Source organism: Haemaphysalis longicornis, unplaced genomic scaffold (genome assembly GCF_048455015.1).
Source record: "Haemaphysalis longicornis isolate Haplotype H1 unplaced genomic scaffold, Haemaphysalis longicornis Haplotype H1 scaffold_4, whole genome shotgun sequence".
NCBI lineage: Eukaryota > Metazoa > Arthropoda > Arachnida > Ixodida > Ixodidae > Haemaphysalis > Haemaphysalis longicornis.
The window spans coordinates 133,926,578-133,944,997 of record NW_027526361.1 but is presented as its reverse complement, the minus strand read 5'-3'; the positions used below and the strand labels follow the sequence as shown (position 1 = coordinate 133,944,997).

Here is an 18,420-nt window from a genome sequence, read left to right as displayed (position 1 = left end):
AAACCACGACGCGGCAAGACACACACGGGGCAGGTGACGATAAGCGGCTTCTTGATGCACTACAGCACAGTCGTAACACAAATCGCCTACAGAGCTGTTGGTTCTCGGCAACCTCGTTGTCGCTCGACAGCGCAGCAGCGGTGGGGAAGCGAGCGCGGCCATATTGGAAGTAGTTCTCCTTTCAAACGTACGTTGTAGGCGTCACACAAACGGCGAGACGCCATTGGTTGCGGATGAACACAAAATCCCTTTGATCTTGAAAAGCCGCTGCAGAGTTAAGCTGTCACCAACTATAGTACAGTCATCTTGTGACCGTCAGTAACAACGGCTCAGAGAGCCGCATGACACTAGAGCCGCTAAACACAGGCTCATTTAGTGGCCCTACATGCCCCTGTGCACTACTTCTGCTATCTCTCCGGCTGACCATGGTGCCATTATATGTCTTCAGTAGCTTTCTCCACTTCTTCGTTGCCTCCAGACCCTGGTTGCAGTGCCAGCACAAAATGTCATCCTCTAAAGCAGGGGTTCTCAAGCATGTTGGTCCCAGGGAACCCTGCTAAGTTCCGTTAAGTGCCAAGGACCCCCCCCCGTTAAGTGCCAAGGAACCCCCCTGCCTCCCGCCATTTTTCATTCCGTTCATGCTACATTAACGTGCAATAAATTCAAAAGCAAGCAAGTGTATCGTTTTTTTTGCTGTCGACTTTACGCGAATGCGTACGCTAGCGGCACCTATCTCCAAACAGGAGAAATGCGCATGGGGGTAATATAAGGCCGAGATTCAAGTGCAATAGTTTAACCACGTGGCCCGTTTTCGGAGTCTGGCTCGCTACAAGCTGCTGGCGAGATTTATTGCGCTGCTCGTGCGTTTCTGTTATGCGCCGAGATGTGCTTACTGACACTCGGGCGTGAGTAAATGGAGGTTCCTTAGATCGATTGCACCTCAAGTTCACCATATATTACTTTGCGACTGCGGAACCAGGGAAAATTTATCAGTAGCTCGCGGAACCCTGAGGAGGGGCCTGCGGAACCCCTAGGTTCCGCGGAACCCACTTTGAGAAACCATGCTCTAAAGCCCCGACAGTAAATTTGGAGCACCTTGGCGCAATTTCAAAGATTTTTATCAGAATGGCGCAAGAATCCTCGTTTGGTGCAGTTTGGCACATTTGGCGCAGGAGTGGCATCACTGCTAATGCGTGCATTGCCCATGTGTGCAAACACCGAGGTTTGCAAGAAAATCAAAGAAAGCAAAGTGTACTCGGCAGCGACAAAACATCCACCACCCATCTGTAAAAGAACGATTACGGTATACCAGTCCAGCGGCCGGCAGCAACTCACTGGTGGTGTTTGCGCGCACGATGTCGCTGTAGAGGCCGTCCCCAAAGGCGTTGCGGGAGAGCACCTGGAACTCGTAGGAGGACTCAGGCTGCAGGTTGTGGATGGTGAGCGTGATGGCGTTGTCGGGGTACACCCGGATAGTGCGCCACTCCGCGTCCCCCTGACCGACCAGCCGGTACCTGCAGTGCCACCATTGGGCCAGCCCTTTAGGCGCGACACTTCTTCAACCTCACTCCCATCATCATCATCATCACCATGTTCATCTGGCACAGCCAAGCTAGGCATTATGGCGTGTCTCTCTTCTTTTAGGGTGCTTACTCAGTCCAATGCATGCCCACTCTCAGAACACACCACAGGAACTCCATTTGTTCACTATGTTCATGTGCCCCACCCACACTGTTGAACAGCAGAGTATGACGCACATGCTAGCGGTGAGACTAACTGCACCCCAAGCTTGCTTTCATCGATGCGAATGCAACGCCACAATGACCACTCGCAGTTAATAAAAAATAGTAAATGACTCTCCCACCTTACGGTAATCAATTCTTGACTTGTATTCGGACTTCATAACCCCTTCAAATGGGCTGCAACATACCGAAACTTCCAATGGCCAACACAAAAAATATTTGCGATCAGAAATGATTGCTGCAGCCTGCTGTTCCAGTCCCTACCAGCCTCTTCATCATTATGAGTGCCCAGCAATGCTCGAATGTGTGTAGCCAAGCCATTCCTTGCTTCGGTACATTGCTGCCCCATTTACAAGAGAAACCTCGTTGATACGTTTAAAAAAAAAAAACGCGAGGGAGAAACATACAATCCGGGAAAATGCACTGTCTGGTAAGAAACGTACTATGGGGAATTTTGAGAATTCACAACTGAGAGCGTAGTAACTGGGAAATCGTGTGAACCTAAAACGTATCATTGGGGCTCTACTCCAACACCTTGGTACAAAGGCCCGGAAGCAGGCAGGGGTGGGTGTGGCCACCCACCAGAGGACGTAGGTCTGCGGGTGTCCCCCATCGTAGCCGGGCAGCCAGGAGACGGTGGCCGCAAAGGCGCTCGTGTTCACCGACACGTTGGTGGGCGCGTGCGGTGTGGTGCCTGCAGAGTGGGGACACGTGGCGAGTTGCCTGTTACGCAGCTGCACACAGAAGTGGGGCAAAATCACACGTTCCCCAATCATTTAATCATTTACATTGAACTGTTGGCAGCGAAGATATTTACTAGGCCCAGCAGATAAGTACGGCTAAGAGTGCCGTTACTTATTGAGCATACAAGCATGCACTGTATTCAAGTTTTTAGAGATGACACAAGCTATCCAGGGAGGTTACCAGCCATTTTTCAGTTAGTCTGTTGCTAAAGTGCAAAAGCGGTATTTGTAATTTAACAGTGCGAGGGCAATTATGGCCACAAAATGCCGCCAACTTTGACATGATCTTTCTGTGTTTATGTTCACTAAAATATTTGTGCTGCGGCTGTTATCCACGCATTAGTCAAGGGTTTATACAGCCATTAATATAAAAAGTGAAATTGATTTAAAAGTCCTAAAAGTTGATCTAAAACGTGCTGCAGTACAAAGTGCTTCCTCGATTTTAACACGCACCCTTTTTCTGAGAAAATAGGTTAGATAATCTCACGTGCATTGGAATAGAGAAGTACAAGCTGAAACGTGCAGTCGCAACACAACAGCCCCACATTTCCAGCGCAGAGCAAAGAGGGCTGACTAGCGCGTAGGCAGGCAGAGTGACGACAATGTACAAGAGCAGTGTACAAGGTACACGAGCACGCACTCTCGACGAGCAGCAGGGTGCTGGTGACGAGGGTGGCGACGTCGTTCTGCAGCACGCACTCGTAGCGGCCATGGTCCTCCTTCTGCAGGCTCCGGATGGACAGCTTGCCCTTGCTCACGCTGTGACGGTTCTTGGGCAGCTTCTTGCCGTCCGCCTGGGAGGCAGTAGAGAAGGGGAGGGTTCGAAAGCTTTTTTTGGTGTCCCGCCACTGCTTTCACTCTGGTCAAACCTGTCTGCCAAACAGTCGTGAGATTTACTGATGCACCCTAACACGTGCGTAAACGACACTAATTAGTGACCCAACAGAGCTTAATCACAAGCTCGGGGGTGGACGCTCTTCTGCCTCCCGCTTAACCAACCGACTCACCCTCCTCCACGAGATGCTGGGCGGCGGGTGCCCCTTTCCCTCGCAGGGCATGGTCACCTCCGTGTTCCTCGGCTGCTGGTACAGCTCCTTGGGCTTCACCGAGAACATCGGGGGCTCTGCAGGGGGGGAACACAACACAACACTGCGCCTCCCCTCTTCTTCTCGAAATGTGCCAAGACTGTCATCGGCTTCTTTGTCTGTACCTCATGGTGCTGCCACAAGAGCAGCTTGCTCAAGAAATCAATGGCCTGCACACTCAGGCAATAAACAACCACCACGCCGTTGTTCTACAGTGGCTTCCATCTCACTGCGGTGTGGCTGCAGCAACGACGAAGCCGACAGAGCTGCTGCATCAGCGCAATTCAGCCCAATTATCACTCCAGTGCCTTTCACAAGGCGAGACGGAGCGACCCTGGTGTCATCGCTTGCCAAGAGATCACAGCGGTTGCTGTGGACCGACCCAAATAAGACCTACCTTCCGTTGCACACAATAGACCCAGAGTGCCGATTTCGGATGCCAAGCGGTCTGTGCAAGCGAGATGAAGCTGTCCTGCATCGCATCCGACTCAATGTGGCTTACACTAGGCATTTCCTTTTTAAACTTCGCCAGGCTTCCTCACCTGTGTGGCCTACCTGTACAGTTAGCGAGGACCTAAAACACGTTCTCTGCGCATCTCCTCGCTACGAACTTGAGCGTACCACGGCAAAGCTTTCTCTGGGCCTGCCCGCGTCTGCCCAGATCTCTTCGAGGCACCTCCTTGGGCCCTGGCTTACAACCGCCATGGCAAGTCGCGCAACAAAAGTGCTCTTAACATTCCTCCAGAGCACTGGACTTGTGAGTGAGCTATGAACTCTCGGACGAATGACTATATCACCTGATTGTGTGTGTGCTTTTCGTGTGCACCTGTGTGTTTGAGTATTGATGTGTGAGTGAGAGTTCTTTTCATATATTTTCATCCCACCTTCACCCCCATTTGGTGTAGCAAGTCGGGCACCCAGCCTGGCTGACCTCACTTGCCCATTAAAGATGTTTCTCTCTCTCTCTCTCTCTCTCACACTGGGCAAAAGAGCAACAATTATAAAAAACTGCATACCGTCTAGTCAGCTTGTAAAAATATTCAACTGCCAAGGAAAATCCACGTTACAACTGGTAACTGTTATAAGCGGGTCGCCGGGCCAGGCCACCCGAAGCATTTACTGGCGGGCCTGCACCAGGCCCAGGCTCAATACCACGGGCCTGAGCCGCGCTCAGGATTGTATTCATGGGCCTGGCCATTAATATTTCCGATGTGAGGTGTAGAAAAGAGCATTAAAAAGAATGTCCTGAGTCTACTTCCATGCACTTCTGGATGCTAGTTGCGCCCATTGTTTTAAAAACGTGTTTTGCTAGGTCTGAAAGTCACTTCACTGTAATTGTACTGGCATTTCATGTGCTGCATCAACATTTTATATTTTGCGGTATATAACATACCAAAGACGCGATAACAAGGAATGCCAGGGGATAAATTCGGACAGCCTGTAGCTCCGCAACTCTGGCTACCGTGGTCAGCAATCGAATTCGCCTGCTAGAGAAACAACACCGCTGAGCAACCACTGCAGGTAAAACATTTCTCGTGGATCGAAATGCAGCACCAAAAATTTCGGCATGCCAACTCAAGGCCGAGACAACCACGCAACATTGCCGAGAATCTCGCCATCAAAGGTGATGGTGTGTCTGGTGTAAGAATATGAGCTATTATTACACCGATGTGACGTGTACTGAAGACGGTGGAAGCTAAAGTACATGCGCTACTTAACCCTAAATTTCATTATTTCAAACCATGACGTGCTGTATAGATTAGATGCTCCGTCTTATTGCCCACTCCGATGACACTCAACCAAATCATCATCATCATCATCATCTCATCATCAGCAGCCTGGTTGGGTCCACTGCAGGACGAAGGCAGCAATGTCTATCGTGTGCTAGCTAGGTCCACTTTTTGCCCAAAAATTTTCGAAGCTCATCCCTCCATCAAGTCTTTGGCCTACCCCTACTGCGTTTACAAAATGTCATAAACAACCAAATATAACAAACAAATTCCCTTCAGTGTCCGAGTCTGGGCCTGGTCGTGCACACATGTGCCCTCCATAGGCTTAAAAATAAATGAAGGCCTACGCTTGAGATGACGGGATCGGGCTAGGTGTTACAGGCCCAGGTCACCCTCGAGCTTCACAAAGCAGACTAGGGTCGGGCCCAGCCTTAAAATCAAACCTGTGCGGTGCTCTAGCCCACATAGCATGCCAATGGCACAAAGAGCCGGCTATTTTCAGTGCATGCTGTAACCGGATTCAATCGTTGTACTAGATGGCGTAGCACTGGAGCATTGTAATAAGGGGTTTATTTTACCATAGGAAGCAAACAAAAGTGGACGGTGGCATAGTTGTTCATCGTTATATCTGACAAACTTTTATAAATGGTGTCACTATAAGTGGGATCCACTGTACCTTCCAATTTAAACTTTTGACTACCTTGAACACTAGGTGAAGTTTCAAACTTCTACAAGAAAGCGCAAAATTACGACAGAGACGGCAGAACAACAAGCACATAATTTTGCGCTTTCCCGCAGAAGTACGCTGTGCCGAATAGTTTCATCTCATGGAAACTTGCGGAAACAGTGCACAGACGAGACGAATGAGGAACAGCAGGACGCGGCTATATACTATTGACCTGTCCGGGCGCTGTTTTCGCGAGCTTGCAATCAGTGAGGAGAAAACCCTGGCTCTGGCCACGGGCACTGACCGCGCACGAGCACCTCCATGACGGCGGAGGAGCCGCCTGTGGAGTGGATGTTGAAGGGGGAGCAGAGGTAGCGGCCCTGGTGCTCGTAGGAGACCCGCTGGAAGAAGAGCGAGCCGTTGCTCAGGTTGACCACCCCATTGAGGGCGGACGCCTCGAAGGGCCGGTTGTCCTTGAACCAGGTGACGAACTGGATGGCCGGGTTGGCCTGGATGTAGCAGCGCACCACCCCGGACAGGTTCAGCGGCATGTACTGGAAGGCCGGCGTGAAGTTCACCCGCGCCGGGTCTGCGAGGGAGGGGAGGACCGTCGTCACCCCCACCGCGTCCACCCACCCCCCAGAGGCACCCGACGCGCACCGGTTGCGAAACTGCTCCCCCCCGTGTATCAAAAATTGAAGCCGTTGCAATCAATGTGAAAGCTGTTGGAAGTGCAGAACAGTGATTCGCCATAATGGGCTGTGGCGCCATTATCCGCTCACTGCTACCACCCATCACGCTCTTCGCCACCCTGTCTCACTCCTCTTGATGAATGGAACGGAGGTTTATCCAATGCAATTCAAATTTCCTGCCTTTGCAAAGCTTGCGCGCCCCCTGCCTAGAACAGCGCCAGCGGGAGTTCTGTTCTTTTTGTGCTTGCTTGTCCTCACGCACGTGCTGGCATTGCACTCCCACTTTTTTTTGTTTACTATCATCAAAACCATCCCAACGAGCATTCCTGACTAAATGAACGCGAGCGCTGTGTGTTTTGCCTCAAATGTACCTGCAGTTTTCTTTGCGCTAAACAATGGGGAGATGTATGAAAAGCGCCGGCGGTTCATGAGTTTCGAACGGTTATGACTATTTAAACCACCTGATTTTCAAAGCCTCTGTAAGACGCCTGATTCGGCAGTCAAGCGTTATGCGTTACGCGTTACAGCGAGCTACAATGACAAGGCGAGCCCCTAAAGTGCTCTGCACTTAAAAACCCGCTGGTGGCAAACAGGAAGGGCAAGCACGGAGCGAGTTGACTAGCCTGCCATCTGTCGACAGAAAGAGTGCTTGTGGCTGCTACCGTAAGACATAAAGTACGCATAATTTAGTAGTTCCTAATTAGAAAAGCAAGCTTTATTTTACTAAGCTGCGTTATTATTAAGTAAATGTTCAGCCCTAAAGCCCTGTTCTTGTCCCCTAGCTGGCTGGCCCCTCGGCTTCTTGAACAAATCAAGGGTGCCCATGCCACCTGGATTGTCGACTGAAGAGCCCTCTCTTTCTGCGTCTCTCTCGACCCACTCACACTCGATGTTGAGGTAAGCGGTGGCGGACTCGGGGGCCCCGATGCCGTTGGAGATCTCGCAGGTGTAGAAGCCCGAGTCGTCGGCCGCCGTGGGGTTGATGAAGAGGGTGCCGTCCTGGCGCACCAGGGTGCGCGTCTGCAGCCACGTCAGCTTGGAGATCTCCACCCCGTTGTAGAACCAGCGGTGGGTGATGTTGGAGGGCAGCGCGCGCGCCTCGCACACAAACTCGGCAAAGTTGCCCTCCAGCTTGGTCAGGTTCTGCGGAGGGGTCGTGATCACCGCGGGGCCTGCAAGCACAGCGCACGGGTTGTTCGAGCCGAGATTTTTTACCTTCGCAAAGCGGTGTACTGCCTCATATGCAAAACACATCAGACCCTGTTCCCTGCCACTGTTGCTACTCTCCCGATCTTCATCTCGCCGCCTTAGAGACATGTGCTGAAGCATGGCGAAAAGCAGGGAGGTGTGAGTAACATTGTCCTGCCACTTTTTGAAACGAAATGGAGCTTATATTTTCACAGCTGGGAAGGATGGCTTCGAGCCTCAGTTGCATGCCGACCATGCAGTGGCCGGTTGATAAGTGACGCTGTGGTCCACCTGGCCTGATAGTTCCCGGTTAAGTTCATGGCACCATCTAACGACTAGTTGGCACTCCCATTGTGAAGTGGACGACTCAACTGTCATCGGATAAATACAGGAGACAATGGCGCACCATGCAGACGGCTATGACATGCTCCGGCAGATTTGACTGCAACATTCTTCCGTGGGTTGTGTGGCAAAGGTCAGTCTCCATGGCAAGTTCAGAGGCATGAGGAAAATTTCTTTGCCCCTAGCCAAATGCAGAACCTTCCAAAAAGGGCAAAGTGTAACTCTGACACATGGTACAGAACTACCCTCACAGCGCAACATCGAAGACGAAGGCGGCAGACTGTCAAAATAGTCGTGGCTGCAAAAGCGTGGCCATTCCACTGATCGTAACAGTGCCAAATGCCACCAAAATAGAGAATAGAGGTGGCTGAAAAGCTGCACATATCCGGGCCACTACAAGTGTTTACAGTTTTCCAACCCCAAGTCATTCACAGAAGTGCAGTAGTCACGTAGCAAAACTTTGCTTCCCTTATATTTTTTTCTTAGCAGTAAGCTCAGCCGTAAAAATTGCAAGTTGGGACAGGAGTGCCAATTCCATAATGCAGGTAGAGGATGTACTTGACAAGACGCACAGCCCAGCTTCAGCCCACCAAAGTGTCTAGCTGAAAGGTCGTTGCTGTAGAGTAAAGGCGTAATCGGTCTGGTTCTCACACATAGCTTGGGGCTGAATCACAGCTTTCGCAAATATTTTCCTTCTCGCAAATATTTTTCTTTCCAGTACCATAACGTACGAGAATAAAAGAAAATTGCAGAAACTTCTTCCCAGATGGGATTTATGCTCATTTAATGCTCATTTAAGCCACTCCGCTATGTGCCTAACTTCATTAATCGAGCCATGAAGACAAAATACAATGCGCCCAGTACCAACAGCAGTGCGCATCGGTACTTCTATGTTTACATGTATTTTCATAACTTTTGTTCTTTACCACACCATTCTCACTACTGTAAAATAGATATGCATTACATTTAAGCACAAATATCTTGTTCAGCAAGCTTATAAGGTCTGCCTAATTTGCATTTGCTTTTTCCAGCCTCAGCCAATCGCAGAGCTGCCACATATGACATCATGGGTCCTGTTGCGGGAAATGAGCTAGTGGGTCGCATGGCCATTGCCTTTTTTCCTAGTTATGTACAGTAAAACCTCGTTATAACGAAACGGTATATAACGAACTAATGGATATAACGAAGCAATCGTAATTCCCCTAGAAATTTCCATAGATGCCCATGTATTTAAAACCTCGTTTTAACGAAGCTAAAATGTCCTTGCAATGGGTATAACGAACCATTTTTTCCCCAAAATGAGCACTTACTGACCTATTTGCGACCGACAGGTCAATGTCTTATAGCGCGCGATGGTTAACGTCCCATTACAGACGAGGTAATTGAAAACTCCCGCTCGCAGGGCCGCCGCCAACTCCCGCGCGCTAAAATGGCAACAAGCCGCCTGGCAACCAGTGCGAACTGGCGCGTCTGCCGGCCTCCCCCTTTGTGCTGAACTGGTGGACCCGCCCGCTTTTCCGCGTCAGGGCATATTGGGGCGCTGCTCTGACCGCGGTTTTTGACGTTGCCTGCGATCATTCGAGCGTCAGCTTTTCAATCGGATCGGCCGTACGAGCAGAAAGAGGATGGACGACGGCAACGGCAAACGGAAGCGCAAAACAATAGAGAGTTTTAGCATAGCGTGCTCCGTCCGCTAACGCTACGGCGGCGGGTAGCGGGGCGCGACTGGGGAGAGCAAATTCGTCACGGTGGGGTGAATTAGTTCCGGACGGCCTGCCTTTGCCATGCCCGCTCTTTCCCTCCGCTGAGGGGCAACCTCCTCGCACTCCCCGCGCGCGCATGCGCAGTCCGGTCCCGCTACCCGCTAAACTTAGTGTAGCGTACGGGAGCCGCTATGCTAAAACTCTCTAATATCAATCGAGCAGAAGGCGGCCACATGCTTAAAGTCGTTGAGTCGGGCGCGAAGAAAAAAAAAAGTGGCCGAAGATTTCGGCATAGCGTTGAGCACGCTGTCCTCGGCATGCCTCATTTGGCGTAACCAGTGGTGACAGCGACGATCTAGATGCTGCCGTCAATGAGGGTGCCGCAGGCGACCAATCCCTGGCGTCGTCTTCCTCACGCCGGTGTCATCCCCGACTGCGACACCTTCTACACGTTCGTCAGTGCCGATGCTGACGCGGTAATGACGGAGGAGCTAACAGAGGAGGAAATTGTACGTGAGGTGACCGGGGTGCCTAATGAGGACTGCGACGACAGCCCGGAGCCTAATGTCGGCGAGTCCGACGTACCGACGTCCGCACAAGTGCTGGATGCGGCAGACCTGCTACGCCACTTCTTTGGCGCGCATGATGACGGCGAGGACGGAATCGAAATAGCGGCTGCAGCTGAAAAAGCCATCATTCGTCTGAAGAAAACGCGGCAGCAATCCATCAAGGATTTCTTTTCTGCAAAGTGAGCCGCAACGGCCGATGTGCTGTTTCTATCAGTGAAGAGCCATTTCGCGCGAATAAAGTTGTGATTCTTGCTGTTCTTATTTTTTTTTCGCTGGTTTTTCTCCACGCCACGGTCGTTTTTCTCTCGTGGCGGCTGCTGTGAGGTTCGGTGGTGAGTACATCCTCCTTTCTTTGTTAATTAGCGGCAGATAATATGAACATTGTATATAACGAACTAACGTTCGTTATATACAATGAACTGTTCGTTATATACAATAACGTTCGTTATATACAATGAACGTTCATTATATACAATGAACGTTCGTTATATACAATGGACTCCCCCTTCAACTTCGTTATAACGAGGTTTTACTGTAGCTTCTTTGAGTGAAGTGTGCGTTAAAAGTGCCGTCAGCATGATTCTAACGAGGCAATCTTTCGAACGAACAAAACTTGAATTTTGTCGGCACGGCCCCTTTAATTAAGCACCTAATAAGAGAGTCGGCCCAGCGCAGAAGGGAGGAAGGGAGGAGAGGGGGGCACCCACCGGCCACGATGACCTTGGCCAGGGCCGAGTCGCTGCCCTCGGAGTTTCGGGCCATGCAGGTGTAGTCGCCCACGTCCGTCTGGCGCAGGTTGGAGATGCGCAGCTCGGTCGGGTGGATCTGCACGTTGTTGCCCTCCTCCAGGGGAAGGTTGTCCTGCGTGCAGCGATCGAGATGCGAGAGACGTCATCGTCACCACTGGTGGTGAGATGAGGGGGAGAGAGACCGTCTCCACCAGCAAAGAGGTGTGAGCCTGCGGCAAACCTTAGATTCGGACGAGGTAAGGACGGAGAAAAGACATGGGATGAAAGATGACAACCATCAAGGGAAGGAGCACAAACATAATCCACAAGTCAGTTTTCAGTGCATGCCTCAAGTCTATCTGCTGCGACAGTTCCAAAGGCACACGTCCAGTGTCAAAGCTTTGAAAACAGTCCAATGTCTGGGGAAAGCCACAAAATGCTCAAGAACTAGACGTGAGCTCAGAATGACACCCTTGTACGGCAAGTGGCTGCCAATGCATTTTAAGTAAAGGGTGCGCTTATATTCGAAACTTCTGAATATCAAAGCAAATAACACACTATTCGATTCAGCATCAAACCAAACTGTACTTTCAAAATATTTTGCATATTTTCAAAGTATTTTGAGTTTGGTAGCAAACACGGACACTTGTTTCAGCGAACTCAAATGCGTGAAATTATTCAATGCTGAACACAAGAACTTCACGCTTCCCGACAGCAGTGAAAGCCAAGAAAAAAAAGCAGTCAAGGAAGACAATTGAGTCAAGTTGAGAATCTAGACCCGGCACTTTCTGACATGCTCTCAAACATCACAAAAAAATCCCTGGCCATCTCCACTAACGTCAAACCTGGGGAGGGGCGAAGCTTGCAGTGTACAACTGTATCTTTGGGGCCTTGGCGTTTTCGCCCACAGAGATGAAACTCTGGGGGGCAGAGGTGTACAGCTTTGCTGTAGAAGTCTCTTGTCTTTGAAGCACGAAGCTCTATAGCGCAAGGCGTAAACGAGTGTCCCGGTGTTTTTTTAGCACACGTTACGTTCTAACGCGAGGCGTAAACAAGTTTTCAGGTGTTTTAATAATGTGACTACATGAGACGTCGATTATGACCACGATTACGACGAGGACGAGGACAGGAGACACCAACAGCCCCAGTCCCCAAGGGGGTTCACCCCTAAAAATAGAGGAACACAGGAGAAGGAGATGTGAGCTTTAATTATTCCCTCCTCAGTAAACCAGGCAGTATTGGTAGTCAAACAAAAAGCTATTCACCCGTTAGTGTCCCTTTAATTAGTACCCCCCGGTACTAATAATATTGGAGGATATGGTGGCATGTATAGCATATGAAGAGACAGCGCACCCACCTTGTACCATATGATGGTCGGGGGCGGGGTGCCCTCAGCCTCGCAGGGGAGCACCACTGACTCCCCCACCTTCACATAGATGATCTGCTCCGGCTTGGACTTGAAGTGCGGGGGCGCTGCAGCACGGTAAGCAATGCGTGAGCGTCGCTCCACTACACTGGCCGTTTCCATCACCACACTGCCAATGGCAGAAGCAGCACGCTTCACCACAACTAGGGCAGAGCCGACAAACTCTGCAGGCTGTGCATTCTGTTACATGCTTACCCTTAGCAAGAAGTAGCAGAGAGCTTGTTTTTGACCTATTGTTGCCATGCCAGGAAATTTAGAATGGGCAGACGGTTTCTCAAAGAGCGCCAGCACAGCTGCAATGTCCATAGCTACTGCACACCACTTAATTAAAGAGGCCAAGCAACACTTTTTAAAGAAATCGCGAAAGTTGTCTGGTGTCTTGTAGCAACAATGTAGCAATTTATAGTTGCGTAAATTTATGTTCCAGCTATCAAAAGTACCTCTTTTTCTGACCGCCTTACTTGAGTGCTGTTCGTTTCAGACAGCTAAAGAAATGGCGACCTCTGATCCAGTCTTTCGACTTGAGCTTTCTGCTGTCTGCACTGTGCTTCACATTGTGGGGACCAGGGTTCTGACGTCGGCCTAGCTCAATCCTCGAGATCCGGCCGCAAGGCTAGCTCCACTGAACACCACCGCGGATCACCAACTTGGCGTATTGGCAGCGAACAGCAAGGAACACAGGACCGACGTTTATTGCAATGCAATAAAGGAGACGTCGGGCGCGTCGTTCTACACCGCCGACCACCTTAGCCGGGCGGGAGAGACAGGCGCGAGGGCGGGCAAAGGAAGGCCAAAAAGGAGCGAGTCGTACTTACGGCCGCTCCCGACGATGGTTCGTGTCCAAAGAGGCCCTACCTCCGTCGCCCGCCTCGGACCAGGGCGCCGGAGCTTCCGGGCAAACCTGTCACGTGAGGGGGTCGGCCGCGCCCCCTCGCTCTCACGGGCATCCTCCCGGAGGGGAAGCGCGCGACCGCGGAGAGAGGGGTACCACCCCCTCTCGCCTCCGCGGCGGGCCGAGAGGGATAGCAACGATGGCGGAGCTCCGCAATTCCCACATCCCTCCCCCCTTTGACCAAAGCCGCTCGACCTCGAGGGCTCCGGCGAACGATGACCTCACCGTTCGTTTCGCTGCCTGGCACACCTCCTTGAGCAAGTCCAAGAAAGTCCAATCCCGAACATGCGCAACTGCGCCAACGTCCGCGTTGCACCGCACTGCCACCACATAGTTCGCCACAATCACCACATAGTTCGCCACAGTCCGCCGGTTGACCTGATTTTGTCAGCCGGCCCAAGGTCCGCAGGCCCCGCCGGAGAAGTAGGCTGGGCCGGTTGAGCACAGGGCCCGGGCAGCCGGCTGCTCCCAGGCGGTCACTTCCCGCAGCGGTTCGCCCCGCGCTGACGGGGCGCTTGCCTGCCGCACCGCCGGCAGCTTCCGCTGCTTGCGGGTTCAGCAGTGACCACCTCTGATGCCCGGACCCGGGGAACAGGAATTTATTTCATGGACCCGGGCTGGAGGCCGCGTTCGTAGTGCTGCCTCCCAGGTGGCCAGTTAGCCCAGCGCTCGGCGATGGCTTTCGCTCGGCGCACCTCGGGCGAGCGCCTCCGCCACCATGGAGAAGGGGGCGCGATCAGCTGACCGCAAGAGCCGGCCCGCCGCGCAGCGCACTCGCTGTACGGGCTGCGGGGTCGTTTTGGCATACAGCTGGGCTCTCGTTCATCCCTGGGGTGGCGGCTGGCCCGGCTGGCTCGCTGCAGGCCTGGCGTGGTGTGGTGGCATCGTGGTTGGAGGGTCGCTCGAACCCTGGGCGTGCGGGCTTGAACCCTCCGGAGACGGTGGCCCACCCGGTCAGCGACCTCTCCGATCGCGGGTGTTGGGGCGGTGCGGCGGTGCATCGGGAACCTTCCCTCCGCACCTCCTCCCTTTAGCTCGCGACCTCGCGAGCCCGAAGTGGGAGCGTCAGCAGTGGCTTCCTGCCGGCTGGCGCCCTCTGGAGTCACCCCGTGCAACCCATTGCCGGACCTCACGGCGTAGGCTGCGCGTTTCGTTGGCGCGCCGCGAGGAGCTTCCTCTGGCAACCCTTCCTGTGCGCAACTTTGCGCGCTGGAGGGCGGTGATCCGGTCAGCGATCTCGCCGGTTGCGGGTGTTGTAGCGGTGCGTCGGGAACCTTCCTTCCGCACCTCCCTCTAGCTCGCGACCTCGCGAGTACGGAGTGGGAGCGTCGGCAGTTTCTCCCCGTGGAAAGTACTGCTTCAGCTCGCCCACGTGAATGGGGCCGCTTATTCGACCTGACCTCGGGTCTTTCAGCTTGTAATTCAGCCGCGAGATCTTCTCGGCGACTACGAACGGTCCTACCCACTTGGGTGCGAGACCGGCCGCGAACCCTGCGCTGGCATCGCTCAGCGCGTGGTTACGTTTCAAGACAGTGTCGCCCACTTGGTACGCCACGTCTCGATGAGCTCGGTCATAGGCCGTCTTTTGGTCGACCCTGGCTTTACCGCGGCTGCGATTCGCCTCCTTGATGGCTTCTGCCAAACGCTCGCGCAAGCGCCGCGCGTAAGCCGCATCTGCTGCTTTCGCGGGGACTGCGGTCGACCTCCTGGCCAGAACCATGTCCGTCGGTGTGTTCAGCTCCCTGCCGAACATCAGGAATGCGGGCGTGAAGCCCGTGCACCGATTCACGCTTGTGCGCAGAGCGAAGGAGATCGAGCTCAAGTGCTCATCCCAGTCTTGTTGCCGCCGGGCATATGCCCCAAGCAGTGGCTTTATGTCTCGATTTCGGCGCTCCGTCACGTTAGACTGGGGGTGATAGCACGATGTTGTTTGCTGCCTGACACCCATGGCCGCGCACGCTTCACGAAACAACCTTGATGTGAAATACGTGGCGTTGTCGGTAATCAGCCGCTCCGGAAATCCGTAGCGACAAAACACCTCGGACAGCTTTTGCAGGACCTCCTGTGCCGTCGCTTTGCGCAGCGGATAGAGTTCAGCGATCCCACTGAAGTGGCATGTCACCACGAGTACAAACTTGTACCCTCTCTTGCTGCGCGGCAGCGGGCCCATCAGATCGCACGCCAGGACCTCCCACGGCTTTGTGCTCACGATAGGCTGAAGCAAACCCGGCGCCTTACCGCCTCGCGGTTTGCGCTCTTGGCAGACGTGGCATGTGCGTACGTACCTACATACTTGTGCCTTCATGCCGGGCCAGGTAGCATACCGACAAAGCTTCCGCCATGTCTTTGGCGCGCTACCGTGGCCGTCTGCGTCGTGGTAGTGCTGCAATGCAGCACACCTGAGCTTGCTCGAGATAACGGCTTTAAAACACTCACTTGAGTCATTTTTGCCGGGCACGTATTTCAGCAGAGCTCCGTCGGCGTCAAGCAGGTAACTTTCCAGCTCACTCGCAGCAATACCAGCTGCATTAGAGCCCGCGCCAGCCGCAATACCAGCAGCTTCCCGGCGCCCCCCGTCATTCTCCGGTGTTCAATTTGCCTGAGGGTCCGTCTCTTCATTAAGACTGGCGATCACCTCCCGACAAAACAAGTCCTCCTGCTGAGCCTCGACTAGCTCTTCCCGACTGAACGCAACCTCGAGCGGAACTCCTCCCCCGACGAGATGCACGTGCTCTGAGCTTCCGAAACTTGGGTCCTCCCGCGTTCCGCGCTCTCCCCGCGCCGAGAAGGGTCGCTGACCTACAGCGTCCTCCTCGGCCTCTCCGGCCGGTTGGGTGTCGTCCACCGGCGCCCGTGACAGCGCGTCCGCGACCACATTCGTGGCACCTTTGCGGTAGCGAACTTCGAATTCGAAGCGTTGCAATGCCAGGGCCCATCGCGCGAGCCTCCCGCTGGGCTCACGGAGGCGGGAAAGCCATGTGAGGGCCATGTGATCAGTCTCGATCGTGAATTTGACCCCCTCTACGTACATCTCGAACTTTCGAAGTGCGTAGATTATGGCCAGACACTCCTTCTCGGTGACCGAGTAGTTTCGCTCTGCCGGTGTCAGCGCACGGCTCGCAAAAGCCACGGGTCGCAGTTGTTCTCCATCCACCTGGAGGAGCACTGCCCCTACGCCGAGGTCACTCGCGTCTGTTTGGATCACGAATGGCCTGTTCAGATCCGGCAGTTTCAGCGATGCAGTGTCTGCAACAGCTTTCGCCAGTTGGCGTAGGCTGCTCTCCTGCTCCTCTCCCCACTCCCAAGGGGCGGATTTCCTCAACAACTTTGTCAAGGGTGCTTGCAGGCGCACGCAAGCGGGGATAAACTGGCGGTAGTAGCCGATCATCCCTAGGAAGCGCCGAACTCCGGCGACATCCTTCGGCGTGGGAAACTCCAAGATCGCCCGGAGTTTCTCGGGATCGGGGGACACCTGTCCGCGTTCGATCCGATAGCCGAGCAGGCTCACTTGAGCGCTGCATATTTGCGCCTTGGCAGGATTGATGGTTATGCCAGCCGCCCTGAGTCGTCCCAAGACGTCTCTCAGGTGGCAGAGGTGCTCCTCGAAAGTGCGGGAGTAGACGACAATGTCGTCCAAATAGGCGAGGGCATACTGCCACTTTGCCTCACCGAGCACCCGGTCGATCAGGCGTTGGAATGTGCTCGGACTTCCACACAAACCGAAAGGCATACGTACGAACTCGTACAGCCCCCGATGGCAAGTGAACGCTGTCTTGCATTCATCGCCGGGACGCATCTCGACCTGAAGGTACCCCTTGCTGGCGTCCAAAATGGAGAAGTATTTTGCGCCACCGAGATTTGCGACGATTTCGTCAACGCTCGGGAAGGGGTACGCATCCTTTTTCGTGACCGCATTCAGCCGCCGATAGTCGACGCACAAACGCCAGCTACCGTCTTTCTTTCGTACGAGCACCACTGGAAACCCCCAAGGGCTCGTCGAGCGGCGGATAATGCCTGCTTTCAGCAGTTCCTCCGGCGCCTCGTCAGTTGCCTGCCTCTTGGCCGGGCTGACGGGCCGGGGATTGCATTTCCATGGTTGAGCATCGCCGGTGTCTATGCAGTGCTGCACCAACCTTGTGCAACCTGCTTGCTCAGTGAATATCTCGCCGAAGTCACCTAACAACGACAAGACGCGGTCACGCTGCGCTGCTGTCAGCTCGCTAGCACTTGCTAGGAGCGCGCCCAATTCCTCGCCCTGACCTCGGGGTGGAAGGCGCGTAGCGCAGAAGAAATCAGCCGCGGCAGCAGCAACAACCGAGCCCGGAGGTTGCTGCGCGCGCCGGCTACCGGCAGCGCCTGAAGCTTCTGCTTCCCGCGGCGCGAGAGACGTTTCGGCGGCGCGCCCATGCAGTGACTTCTCTGCGGGCGGCGGCTCGAAAAACGCTTTTAGCGGCATAAACGGGCCCTCCCGATAGCCTCCGTTGCCGACGTCCACGACGCGATAACGCTGCGCCGCTGTCAGCTCACTAGCACCTGCTAGGAGCGCGCCTAACTCCTCGCTCTGATTTCGGGCTGGAGGGCTGGCGGCGCAGGAGAAATCAACCGCGCCAGGAGCGGCGACACCCGAGCTCGGAGGGTGCCGCGCGCGCCGGCAATCGGCTGCGCCTGGAGCTTTTGCTTCCCTCGGCGCGCGGGACGTTTCGGCGGCAGCCTTACACAGCGACCTCGCTGCAGGCGGCGGTTCGGCGAACATCTTTAGCGGCGTAAACGGGCCCTCCCGATAGCCTCCGTTGCCGATGTCCACGACCAGTCCAACCTTGGACATAAAGTCTCTCCCCAGAATGACTGGGACCGTCAGTCCGGGCAAGTGGACGAAACGCATTCGCCGTACACGCTGACTCCAACGCACGACG

At 53.9% G+C, this 18,420-nt stretch overlaps 1 protein-coding gene across 4 annotated transcripts in view; it reads right to left on the bottom strand.

The window, feature by feature from the left end:
- The window catches only part of LOC144179396 (protein turtle-like), an 82,806-nt gene that overhangs the window by 35,248 nt on the left and 29,138 nt on the right, over nt 1-18,420 (bottom strand). For all 4 annotated transcript variants that reach the window (XM_077707735.1, XM_077707736.1, XM_077707737.1 and 1 more), the window contains exons 4-11: nt 12,547-12,662; nt 11,169-11,322; nt 7,544-7,831; nt 6,272-6,556; nt 3,493-3,608; nt 3,126-3,279; nt 2,325-2,436; nt 1,336-1,514 (exon numbers count right to left, since the gene is read on the bottom strand). In XM_077707735.1, the coding sequence (XP_077563861.1) occupies nt 1,336-1,514; nt 2,325-2,436; nt 3,126-3,279; nt 3,493-3,608; nt 6,272-6,556; nt 7,544-7,831; nt 11,169-11,322; nt 12,547-12,662 (1,404 nt within the window). The remainder of the gene's footprint in view (nt 1-1,335; nt 1,515-2,324; nt 2,437-3,125; nt 3,280-3,492; nt 3,609-6,271; nt 6,557-7,543; nt 7,832-11,168; nt 11,323-12,546; nt 12,663-18,420) is intronic.